The sequence below is a fragment of the Myiozetetes cayanensis genome, unplaced genomic scaffold (genome assembly GCF_022539395.1).
Source record: "Myiozetetes cayanensis isolate MyiCay16 unplaced genomic scaffold, myiCay2020 scf12, whole genome shotgun sequence".
In the NCBI taxonomy this organism is placed as follows: Eukaryota; Metazoa; Chordata; class Aves; order Passeriformes; family Tyrannidae; genus Myiozetetes; species Myiozetetes cayanensis.
Genome location: NW_026086826.1, coordinates 7,557,417 through 7,570,942, shown reverse-complemented (window position 1 = coordinate 7,570,942; position 13,526 = coordinate 7,557,417). Strand labels below are relative to the sequence as shown.

Sequence of the window (13,526 nt, the reverse complement as noted above, 5' to 3'; positions counted from 1 at the left end):
GATCCACCTTCTCCCAGTGCCCTGGAGACTTCCAGGTGATCAGTTCTCACTTACTGCAGTGGTGATCTGCAGAAGTCTTCCTAAAACCCACAGCAGCGTATGGAGTGGGCATTTCCCCACACTTAGACAAGAAGCTGAAGTGTACCAGGTCTAGCTGAAACTGTAAGAGGAAAGTGCAGAAATTTACCCAAACTGGCTTCAGCTACCCTACTAAGATTAATATTGAATATTTTATGGTAACACTCAAAAAGGAGGGTCCTGGAGTGCTTTCTCCTTTTAAAAGCTATTTTTGAATGTCTGAATTTATTAATTTCTTACAAATTATAATTTCTTCTGCTCATTTCTCCTTAAGGTGGAGCATTAGTTATGTATTTGAGAGTATGCCTTCTGCAGACATGGTATTAGAGACTTAAGCTCTCTATTTACTGTATCTGGAAGCCTGGGTAAGCCAAGACTTCTACAGTATTTCACATTTTATTTTTCTGAGCCACAGCTTAGGATCAGGTGGCAGTTAAGTCACTTAAGGTTATTTAAATGCATCTAAAATGTTGCTTAATAATTCAGAACCAGTTTGCTCTGTTTAGAGTATTAAGATTTTTTAAATCCTTTTAATTAACTAATTTCAACAGCAGTTTAAATAAACAGAAACAAAAAATCTGTCTCCCTTGAAAGGGCAGAAAATAGATTTGACTCAAATTGCATGTCAGTGTAAATTAGCTATGATCAGGATTTCAGTAGATTTAAGGCCAGAAAATTCTTAATATTATATGGGAGTATAGAGTAAGGTATTCCTCCAAACCCAAGTGGGATCATTTGTTCCTGTGCTCTGGCAGGAGTCATTCCTCTTTGATACTCACAGTGGTGAGAATAAAGTCGTAAGTTTATCAGCACTTGGCACACAGAGCCCTCTGAGCAGGGAATTGTCCTCTGATGTTCTCAGAGGTAGTTAGTTATGTAAGGTAATGTTAGAGAATGATCATTATATTGCTCTGCCAGGTACTTTGATAATTTTGTGTATCAGTTCTGGCAGCTGTTCTTTGTAAGGATTATTCTGCATTACACCCAGTGCAAACTACTTCCCTCAAATAACCTTCTTTTAAACTCATTAGGTCACATTTAAAGTCTCTAAATAAAGCCTCTAATGTCCAGGACCATCTTTGACTCTTAACATTCTTCCCCCTAATCATCATTTTGATAGAAAAATGGAAGATGTTTTTGAGAGGAAGGATTCATACAGTGTCATGGTTATACCAAATAGCACTTTGTGTAATGTCATGTAAATCAAGGAAGTAGCCTGAATATCTGTCTTATGGTTGAGGAGGATTTCAGGTGAATGAAATATTTTTCTGATATGTTCAAAGCCTTTTGAGAATTACGTGTGATTCATGTAATTTTTCCAGTCATTTAAATGACTGATATTTATCTTTCCTCCTACATAAAGTAGTAGAGATCTCTTTTAATTCGCATAATTAAGATTTTTCAGGTCAATATAGATCTGATGGTGTCATGTGTTTACTCTGATCTAGTTTACACAAGGCCACAGCCACCTACAAAGGTAGATGTCCCTCCTCTTGTCATTCACAACTGTCCTTAAGTCAATACTACCTGCCCTTGTCTTTCCTCTCTTTTCAAGATATGTTGTTATTTTATTTATTCAAGCAGTGAAGTTTAGTTTAGTTAAGACACTGAGAAGTTGCCTAAGCAAATTGGCCATACCAGACTGGCATATTCCCATGCCTCTTTTTGAAGCATGATTTCTGACTGTTCTTCCTGATGATTTGTAATAGTAGAACGGTTGGACTGATTAACCTGGAGTGCAAGATTGACATATTGCTTCAGCCAGAATGCTGAAGTGTTTGTAAATTCCAGGTTTTCTTGCTTTTAACAGGTTTGTTGCTCACAAAGAGTAATACCACAGTCTTTTTTCAGCACCTCCAAAAAAGGAGTACTGATATTCTTGCCCTGTTGAAATCAATTTGTTACTTGTTGAAATCAGTGGCAGCACTTTAGGGAGTATTGAGTATATTCTGCTTCTTGAAATGCCGTGTTTACTTTTTTTGAAATGTACAAATTTCCATATAGGTGGTCAAAAATTCTGCAAGTATTACAGAAAGATTTTTCACAGTGTTTTCTTCCACAAAAGACAGACTTGATGTGTCTTTTCAGCCCCACTGTCTTTACATAAGTAGCTGTGATATCCAGAGAGAAAGATTAAAGCCCTTCATGTATCAAGTCACTGAAAGGAGATCTCATCTCAGAGATGTGAGTTTATTCTAGAGAAGAAATAGAATTGCATTCTGTAGACCAGTATGGTTTCTTTTCTCTTACAGCAGCTCTATTTGAATACAGGGAATGTCTGACCAATTTCAGGAAATAGGTGTGCATTTCAGATGAGCTGTTTCACTTCAGGCTCACTGGAGTAAGCAGGCATTCACCACGGCCCTGAATGCGGCCCACGAGCCCTCCGTTGAATCATCCTCATTAGTTACCCAGTGACTAATGCCAACCATGTGATTAATATATTCCACCCAACATCCCTTCGGTGCACATCCCTCGCACCCAAAGCGTTCTTTTATTCAGCACTGCCCCATTTTACAAAACATTTATTTGAGGGGAGGCGCGTTATTGTTCACGGGAAGATGCCTTAGTTAAGCTGCAAAGCTTTGCTCTCGCATGTGACTTTTTGCAGCATCAGCTGGGCCTAAGATATTTTGTACTTTTTTTCCCCAGAATTCATGCCTAAGGTCAATTTTGTGGACTTTTTTTGACCCTTGAAGGAAGAAAATGTAATGATAAAATACCTATAAAGAGCCTTTGTAATAGTATGATACTAAGAGTGCTGTGTCTGGTTACCAGAAAATTTAATGATCTCCTGCTGTTTTGGTAATTGCATAAGTAATGCATCAGACTAAATCACCAAAGCAGTCCTAGGCACTCTCTTTATTCCATTTACCTATCTACCAATCACAATGTTATACTGTAGATATCATTGTGGTATCTTAACATCTTAATGCTTTGAACTTGTGATAAAAATCCTTTTGGATTGTTTTTTCATGCAATTATAATTAAGTGCACTTGAATCCAATCCTGGGTCATTCTCCTGTGTTCCCATCCATTCCTCTTTGGGATGTATGCAAAGCAAAGTTCTTACATTTCATTTGGAGTGCTAAATGTATTTGTATGTTTTCAGACTTCCAGAGGATGTGGCTGTTTGCTTCCTTTCAGCTCTTCATCAGTCTTCATGGTGAAAGCTGTAGTATTTCTGGCGATGTGATCTTTTTTTTTCTGTAGCTAACATGTTTTAAAATAATTAAATGCTTAGATAATTGTTAGTTCACTATCAGCACACAGGCAGCAGTTCCCATAAGTAAAGGACTGGTTTGCTCCCTGGCACAGCAGGAAGGATGCTTAAGATACAAATGCTCTCCTCTGTAAATACCAGTACTTAAACCTTTTCTCTGCTCAGCAAGAAAAATGAAGGTAAATAACGTGAAGGAGCAGGTGATGGAGCTCTTCTGCCTGCAGGTCCTTTGTCAGGAAAAGACCCAGTGCAGTTGGCTTCTGTTGGCTTCTCTTTTTCCAAGAAACCACACAAAGAATTCCTAAATGGGTCAAAGATGTCAAACCAGAAGGAATGAAGGGAGGAAAGCAGAAAATCTGAGGAGATTTTTTCAGCACCTTCCTCTTCCCTTAAAGTCTGAAGTCCTCCAGTCTTGGAGTTGTTGGCACTGTGGAGACCAGCGTTCTCCTGGTCAGTACCTGCAGGTGACTCCTGTGACTGACTCCATGTTCTTGCTCACAAGGCAACTTGTGTCATGCTTTAATGTCATCAATACCACATTAACAAAAGTCACATTATTCAAAGAGACTTTAATTAATTGAAAGACTTTCATGTTTTCACTTCTACCAAAATCCAAAAGAGTGTTGGTTATTTTGTCGTTGAAAATGAGCTATTTGAAAGGCTACAGGGAGATGCAGCCTCTTGGTAGTGATTTTTTCAGTGAGATTAGTTCTTGGCAATAAACATAAAACAAGTATTCAGTGCTGTTAGTAACTGGATGTATTTTGGCTGTATTTTGGGGGAATACTGATCACTAAACAAAATTTCTGATCTTGGGCTAAAAGGAAGCACAGAACTACCTCAGAGCTACCCAGGTGGAGCCACTGTACACAGCACTTCCTAAGGTCTGTTACTGGATAGTAAATAAACTACAGTTATATATTTCTTTTATTACCCAGTGTTAAAAAGCCACAGGATTTGGGTAAAAACCTGGTATTTTTTTAAAACATCATTAACACTGGGAGTTGATTTAGTTTTGACACAGAAACGATTAGTGTTGGTGGGGTCTTAAAGCTATGGTTTACAAATATTTTGGGTTTTTTCCCAATTAAAAACACGAATTTTCATGCAGAATCCTGAATTCATAATGTTGAACTTCTAAAAATCACCAGATAGTTCAACTGCCACTATACAAATGTAGCAACACTGGGTTTGGGCTTATCCTTGTTATTTACACTGCCATGTCATTATGTTTAGTGTTTTAGAAAACAGAAGAGAACACAGTTACTGTCTTAATTTACTGTTAAAAAAGTCAAGTAATGCAAGCCTTCACTTGTTAAAATCTATGCAGCAAATTCTTATTTTTTTTATTAATTATGTTAAGGTAGTGCAAATTTACCTTATGTAAAGGTTGGTAGCATCTTGCATATCTCACTGCACAGCTTTCCAAAGGAAGAGTAGGAAGCTCAAAGTAGAGGATACAGCATCACAACTTTCTGTTTTATCGACAGCTGTTACTTTGCTAAGTAAATGTATTTTTAAATATGCTTAATCTAAGATACGTTTTGAGAAAACCTCTTCAGAGAAGTGAGACAGGAAGAGTGTGACGTATCTGGATTAAAGCTTTGTGTTTGGAAGGAGACTACAAGTCTTTTACTATGACATATTTTTCCTTGTTTGTGACGGCTTTCTTCAATTCAGATGTAAATTATCTGCAAGTTTATTCAACTAAGCCTGATCTAATTGCATATATTTCTATAAAGTAACCCTACTTTTGTGTGTTGCTCAAGTTGAGCGCATTATCTGTGTAACCCAGAGATATTTCAATAGGTAGAAAGGATTCACTGTATTTGTTTGTGTGTCACTCTGAAAATATAGTTTTTTAAACAGATCTGGTACTTTACCAGGTGTGCCTTTAAGTAATTTCTATTGCATTTATACTTTAGGAGGATTAGGAAAGAGAGTAAAAGAACTCTTTGTCCGTTAGATTCATTAAATGTATTCATGCGTGTGTAAGTGGTATAGAGGCTGTGCTGCTCGGGAATCAGATCCTTGTCCTAGGGTGGAGAGAAAGGTGAAGGGTGTGATATTTACTGCTTGTGTAAGTGTCATAATAATTGTGTATTCGATTCTTTATTTTTAAATTACCTTCCTGGGCATTAAGCCATTTTTTTTTGTATTTATCTTTTCCCTGCAGAGTTAGGGAGGGTAAGGAACCACACCTTCGAAATGGTGAAAGTGCAGCTGCTCAGGATGTGAATGTGTAATAGAACAGATTGCTCAGCAAAGGTGAAGACAGAAATAATAAAGAAATTATTCTAGAAGGAAGAAGACTTTGCTATAAAAATTTATTCAAATGTTGTTTAAATTAGTATGCATGTTTATTGTTGGTTTGTTTAAAAAGCCAATGAATTTATTCAGAATAAAGTGTAAGTAGCTACTACATTATTACGGAAATATATATATACTACCTTCTGTATTTGTGCAGTCATAAGTCTTTTGAACTTCAAAGTGCCACAGAAGTACTTCAACCAGCTAGTGCTTAGTTGAAATAATTACCACTGAATTCATTGAAACAAATACTTATTTAAATAATAACTTCCCTGTGCACCAAACCTACATCGGCTCTATAACAAAGCTCGAAGCAGTAGCTCCAGTACACCAAAGCCCTTATAAGGGCCTGTAAAACTGTATCCACAGCTGGAAGAAAAGTGTTGTTTTACCAACTTAAACCTATTTTAGTGAAAGCAAAACCTTTCACAGATCAGTGGCAAGATGTAACGCTGACAGAAATAAGGCCCTGTTAGCACCTCTGGTCATGTTGCTAGAAGGAGTCTTCCCTGAAGGGAGGGGAGTGTTAAGTTTGCATAGAATTTGCCCGAAGATAAAATCTCCTGGGGCACTATCTGCATTGGCCTTGGGACAGCCCTGAGTGCTCCTGCGTGCTATTCTACAGAATTCTGGGAGCTTGAATATCAGTAATTTTGCTGCCACTTGTCTACTCTCTTGGCTTCTGAATATTGTGTCCCTCCTCTGTAGTCACTAAATAAGCTTGGAATGGCTGACAGTCTGGTTCTGAGGAATTTTAGTTTACGTTTCATTATAATATAAAGTACTTGCCTTAGCAAACACACAAGATATTTAAAAAATACATTCATCTCATCAACTGGTATCATCTCCAGCCACGTGTGCATGCAACTGGTTGAAAGTCAGTTATTGTAGGACTTGGAGAAACAGATAAATAAGTACTGTGCTTTTAGCATTTGTTGAGGCCTTTAACGAATGCTGAATGCATAACTTGGTGGATTTTGCAAGGATGTGTTGATTTCATTAATCAAGGATGTGTTGATTTCACCAGATAGATGAATCTCATTGAGTTCCATAGGATCAAATCAGATTCAGTTTATAAATACATACCTAAATGATTTCCTGCATAGATGCTAACAACATAGAAGAAATCTTTAAATAATAAAGGTGTAGGGTTTGGGACAGGGCTCTTTTGGAAAGAGCATCATGCAATGGTTTCAGAGCAAAAGGGTGCCAGCACTGAAATGGGCTTCAGAATTTATCCTGTTGTTAATTAGACAAGGTACACAGATACAAATTTTATGGTATTTTGTACTTTGCAGTATGAAATAATACACATAAATTTAAGTGAACAAAGTTCAGCAGAACACTACATTGAACACACCTTTGCAGGCTACGGCTCTTCCAGGGTCCTTTGATCTCTCTTGTAGGTCATTCTTTGGTTTCTAATTCTGTTTTTAAATACTGTAAGTTAAAATGCATCTTAGGTCTTATATTTCATATATTTACAGAGAAACGATTTCTTTTGTTAGGAGGTGTGTTCACTAATAAGGCTTCTATTCTTCATAGTAAACAACATATTTACAAGCCACAAATAACAAAGTAGAAGCTGCAGAAGGGTTGTGGTGTGATAATTAAGTACAATGGCGACCCATATGAACAGAAAATGCCAAGGAGCTAAAACAAAGCAACAACAGCTTTGTTTGTTGACAGATGTAGGAGCCATATTGTTAGTTAATTGGGTAATGGTGTAAACATTTGCAAACTCTGCTGTCCCTCAGTGAATTAAGCAGCACTCTGAAATTATGGGGAAAAGCTGCACAGTCCTTGTGCTGCAGGTACTCCACAAGGCTTCCAACAAACCTTTTAAGTGTGGAGGCATCGAGGAAGGGACATCGTGCATTGTTAGTATTTAAGGCACTTGAAGTTTGCAAACCTTAAACTAGGACATGTATCTTGAATTACGCTCAAGCGAATAACAGGTTTCCACATGGTTACAATCTAGAAGGTTGTGTTCAGTGCCTGGGCTTGCTTTTCAGATTTTATTTTTTCCAAATGTAGAAGAGACTTGTTACATCTTTCCTAGGTTTTTTGTTTTTTTTTTTAAAAAGAACAAAACAAAACACAAAAAAACAAACCAAACCACAACAATGAAAACCAAAACAAAAAAATTAAATAAAACAAACTACCAAAAGAAAAGGGAAAACCCCTCTTTTTTGCAGAATTTGAAAATAGAGAGGTCTAATTTAATACAGGCTTGAACTGAAAAGAAGGAAAATTGCATCCCTCAGGTGCCTGATACCTCAGATACTGTGAATTGCACGGACCACTCTTTACCTCTCTCTCCGTGCTTATGCGCAGTAAAGGACTGTAGCAGAATACCAAAGCATTAAAAAATGCAACAAGATACTTAATTAGCATACTCCTGTAATCACAAACTTAAATGCACTACTTTGGCTGTTTTTTACATAACGGGTTTGCTTTCGAAGATAATAACCTTTCAATAATTTAAGCAGCATCTGTGCAGGAATGCATAATTAGACTGTAGATAATAGGAATCTAAAATTGAGTCTGGTTTTTATAAATTATTTTTCTCTTCAGACATTTAGCAATAGCTCACCCTGGTACATGGAGTTTAAGAAAATGTGTTCCTGCTTTGGGAATGAAAATAATGCATCTGTTTATTTTTTGGGGTTGATTTGGCTTTTTCAGTTCTGTCATTTTTGTAAAAAATTCCGCTGCAGTCAGGTGAAATTGCACTTATTTCAGTGGACTTAGGAAGCGATAAGCTTTGAATGTTTGTTTAAATAATAAATTTTCTCTAATTATTCAATAAGACAGTAGAAATGCAAATATATTTTAAGTTTGCTTGATTTAGTTGGGGGGAGAGAAAGAGAAGCAATGCTAGTTTTGTTAATAGATAACAGGATTAGTAAGTTATGCTTTTAAGGAAAATTACATTAACATTTCTTACTGATTTGTAGCATTTGGTTTGCTTGACCCCTGATGTTTTCAAAAAACATTCTTAGAAAGCTGTGGCATGCTGTGGTCGTAGATGAAACAAATTTAACTGTGGAACAACGTTTATTGGCATGCATTTGCGTTTATACTTATACAATAATACTAATAATCTATTATTCAGAAGCATAACTGGTGTGCTCAGACAGCAAAATAAACTGAAACAGAATCACCATGGAAAAATAAGCTTAAAGATGGAAGGGAAATATCAGAAAATGGTAAGATTAAAAGAAATTGTGTTCATCTTTCTACATGAAGCTTTGCAGTAGTGTTCTGAAGGGTGTCACAGCATTGACATGTAAACTTGAATGTCTGAAGTGACACTGAGACCCTTGTCATTAATATATGTAATTATGCAGTATTTAAAATTAAATTTTATTTCCATAGAAAATGGAAATGCCCATCCTATAGGCAGCAGTCTGGCTTATAAATAGGATCCTGAACACAAAAGTTTCTTGATAACTTTGAATCACTGAGAATTAGGTATGTGCCTTAAGTGAAAGTCAGTAATGGGATAGTCAGAATGTTGAGCAGCTTTCAGGGTTTGGTGCTGGGATCCAAATGCTGAAGAATTGTGGAACTAATGGTGCAGGTAGTGCCTGTATCATTATTTTCCAAATGGTGTGGTATCTAACTCTCAGTGGAATTCTCCTGTATGCCCACCTGCACAAGTGATTGCCTAAATACCTTCACAAGTCCAACAAGGAGTCAGGATTCTGGGAAACAATCCTGTAATACAAATGTACACACCTAAGAGTCTGTATAAATGATGTATAGACACACAGTACTTACAATCCTTATATATAGATATATACACATATACACACACATGCACGGTGAGTATCACATCAGTAGCTGGGTTGAGATGCAGCCTCACCATGCAGTGACCTGATTTAGCATCTCACTCCCAGTGAAAAGAGGAGGGCCCTGCTTCTTCCTTCTGCTGCTTCCTCCTTTGCTGCTCACCTTACACTGGATTTAGTGCTGGCTGGACTTGTGTGTTCACCAGTTAGACTCACTGGCATGACAGAAAAATAAGCAAACAACTAAAAGCGAACAGTTTCCTCGCAGCGTGGGGTCCTCGAGGTGGCTGGTAAGCATCAAAGTTCACCACGTGACCTGGAGCAAGAAGGGAGCAGGAAAATAAAGGGAGAATAAGTTTCCCCTTTCAGTGATGAGATCGTGTTGGATTGGCTCTACTGCTTGCACCATCAGTTTGATTGAAATTTTAGGAGACTTAGGAAGTTTAGGATCTAGGGCTACAGTTGCATTTTTCATCTTAACTCATGTTCTAGTAATCCCTGGAAAAGTTCTTTACTTTGACAAAAACAGATTCATGCATAGAATCATAGAATTAACTGGGTTGGAAGAGACCTCCGAGATCATCAAGTCCAACCCTTGATCCAACCCCACTGTGATTACTCGATCATGGCACTCAGTGCCTCATCCAGCATTTCTGGTAGAGAACCAGATTTTCTTGGAATTAATGTCAGGGTTTCTGTTTATTGTTCTTACAAACTACTACTACTACTACTACTAATAATAATAACAACAACAGAAAATACCATATATATTTCTTAATCTGCATCCTGGAAAATCATACTCAAAACTTCAGCTAGCACTGATGGAGGGACTCAAAAACCTCCCCAGTGAAAATCTGTGCTGTGAAGATAAACAATTCAAAAAAGTTTACTTACGCATATCTTTGTGTTCATATCTTTACAGGTGACCCAGCTGGATCCAAATAAATCATTACTGGAGGTAAAACTGTATCCTCAAGAAACCCTTTTCCTAGAGGCAAAAGAATAGATCAGACAAGATTGTAGGACTAATCATCCTTTGATAAGCCAGAGGCACAGCGTCGAGAGGAAGACTCCTATCAACACCACCTTGTACTATCATCCAGCTCAATTCCATGTCACAAGTTTGCCTCTTGCAAGAATCCTGAAAAATTGAAAAAAACATAGCTACTTAAAGTTTCACATACATGAGTATATGTTTCCAACCTCATTTAAATGAGCAGAGGATAAAGTTCTGCTATGAACACTGAACGTTATGATTCTGTTGCTCACTTATCATCCAGCTTTTGTTATAATTAATGCACTGTTAAAATGTGAGTGATTGTTAAGTAGAATTTTTACTCCTCAAATGCCCCTTTTTCACCAAGAATTCTTGGACATTTCTGCCTGTACTTTTGACACTAGAATGCTGTATATTTGATATCTCACTGAGCCAGTGCTCTCATATATATGCATTTTATTTCTGTGTTTGAATTTCTACTTTGTCAACTAATTTAAAAAGGCAGAAAAAAAAATTAATGGGACATTCTCAGCCATGAAAATTTAACAGTATTATAGTAGAAAGCATATAATTTTTGTTAGTACTTTCTGACTTCTTTGATAAGATGTAAGGTTTTGTTTGGAGAATATAGTTTGACATATATGCAAGATATTTATTTACTGGTTCTGCTTTGGGTCTCAGTTCCGATTCAGTTTAGGAAGTATTTTCCATTACATTGCAGTGTGAAACTGCTTAATGCATGATGTGAATATTTAAATAACATAAGAAATGGCCAGTACCAGAAACCTGGTATCTTGCCAACACTTCAGGAATCAGCTGATATTGAATATCAGCTGTTAAAAACCTTTCAAATACCAGATACAAAAGTTCTTTATTTCTGATTGTGAAAGAAAGGGCAGTTCCCATTTTAGCAGTTTTCCTTCACTCTGGCACTTGCTTGTCTCCTATTACTCTGCTGGTTTAAAGCACCTTGTTTGGTTCATCAAACAATGGGTATTTTAAGGGGTGGTGTAATAAGAAATCTGTCTTATTGTTGCACACTTTGGACATTTTAACAATACATTATTGATCCCGTCTCAAATTAAAGAAATCCTAGTTCTCTTGTTTGAAATGTATGCACCAGCTACCTGCTATCTGATGTGGAAAAATCTGGTACTTTAAATTTCTCAACCTTAGAATGAGCATACTGAGTCTAAGACCATAACGTGCAGTTGATGCCAAACCTGCATCAAAACTGGTTTAGTTATTTTTTTTCTTCTTGTTTTGTTTTTGGTTTTTTTCCTTCTTCTTTAGTTTAATCTCTGGGCTTACAGGATAGTGCACAATAGCACTACAGATTCATCATCTGCTAATCAAATTTCTTTCTCTTTTAAAGCCTGGCACGTTGTTTTCCACCTATGTTTGTATGTCATTCATTGTGTGTATCGTAGCTAAATGAGTTCTGATTTGAAAATTTTGTACTAAGCAAAAACCAGTTGCACACATCTTCTAGTTTTCCTTTTTCTCTTTGGAAGAATGGTGATATAAAATTAAATGTATGCCTATCATTAGGGTGTTAGTGACGCTGATATATTGTTACCTTTACCAAAAATGCAAATTTCTGAGCGGGGAAAGCCTTATTCTACCTTTTATAATTCTGTAATTAGTGAGTGCTACACCAGACACTTTTAGAAGTGAAGTATCTATGACAAACAAAAGGTTTGGAAGTGTAAGCAAATCCTAATAATTTGCAGTTCACAAATAAAAGAATTCATAGCCAATAGAACGGTAACTGTATGTGTGATGGAAAGCTGAATACAGGTGCTTCATTCTGAACTTTTGTTTTCTTTAAAAAAATATCCACTGCGTTTATTAAATAAGAAATTAACATGGGTTGCAAATTGGGGTGATGCTGTTTCTACAAACAATCACAGTAACACATACAGCAGGATTTTAAAGTGATGCATATCTTTTTTTTTTTTCCTTCTGAGCTGGCTATTGAGGAGATGAATTGCTGAAATAACTGCTACACGAAGCAAAGCGACCTTTCAGCTAACTTGTTTATATTAATCTGTTCTGTTTAACTTCTGTTTGATCTCATCAGGCTGTTTTCTCTCACTCAACTTTATTTCTGTATTTTGACTATATATTCTTTACTTTGATACTAGTTTTATAAAGTTATTAAATGTGGCTTGAATATTTGTTGAACTTGTTGAAGTCAGTACTCCCAGGGTTGTTTGGCCTTTTCTTTTTTTCTAAACTCTTTTATTATTTTTCCCTCATTTTGTTCATCTTGCAAAACACACTGTCATTATCAAAATGTTCTAGTGATAATTAACTGAAAGTGTTCAAAGTGGTGGCATTACTGCCCTCTGATATAAAGATATTGAGATCAGTATACAGGGATCATTCTGCCACAAGGTAAACAAGTGTATCGCTCTTTAAATAAAAAGTGTATGATTTTGGTCCTTAAATACTTTGGGACTGATTTCAAGAAGCAACTATCTCGAGTCACCTCTTCCTCGATGCAAACCAATCCCTGTGTAGAGATATTAATATTCTGTGCCATCATTTCTGCTCTCCTAAACCGTGGTATTCACTTCACACACTCTGCTGGCACAGATAATCCTCTGTGCAGTCTAATTTCATAATTCAGTATTACCCTAAAACTCCAACATTGTTGCTACAGAGCACATCCCTGATTCTACCTTTTTATCTGCAGGTTCCTCACATTAATGAATTACAATTAACGTGATTAATGCATTAGTTTTAAGTCTTTAAGAATTACTGTTACTGAAAGGAGTCCTGTGCAGTGTGTCAGCTTTCCTTACTGGCCTTCGGAGCATTGGGGTGAAGATGGGACATGCTCTGGCTTTGGGAGAAACTTTCTGCTTGTTGATAGTGATGTTTGAAATCATTATTAGAGAACACGCAGAGCACAAGTGTTGTCTCTGAGCTCTCTGCATATGCACTCTTCAGTTTAGTGGGAGTGCTGAGGCAGTTTCTGATGGAGCTCTGTTGGGGGTTTTGCCTATTCTTTTTAATGTAGCAGAAAAGGACTTTGGCTTTCATAAACTGTAGCTACTGGGTGACACTAGAAACTTAAAATAAATTTGCAATTACAGTAATATTTCTTCTGAAA

General features: G+C 36.7%; 1 protein-coding gene across 1 annotated transcript in view; it reads left to right on the top strand.

The window, feature by feature from the left end:
* The window catches only part of FAF1 (Fas associated factor 1), a 156,730-nt gene extending 143,849 nt beyond the window's left edge, over positions 1–12,881 (top strand). The window contains exon 19 of the mRNA XM_050306833.1: positions 10,331–12,881. Coding sequence (XP_050162790.1) covers positions 10,331–10,414 — 84 coding nt within the window. The 3' untranslated portion in view covers positions 10,415–12,881. The remainder of the gene's footprint in view (positions 1–10,330) is intronic.
* The last annotated feature ends 645 nt before the right edge of the window (positions 12,882–13,526 follow it).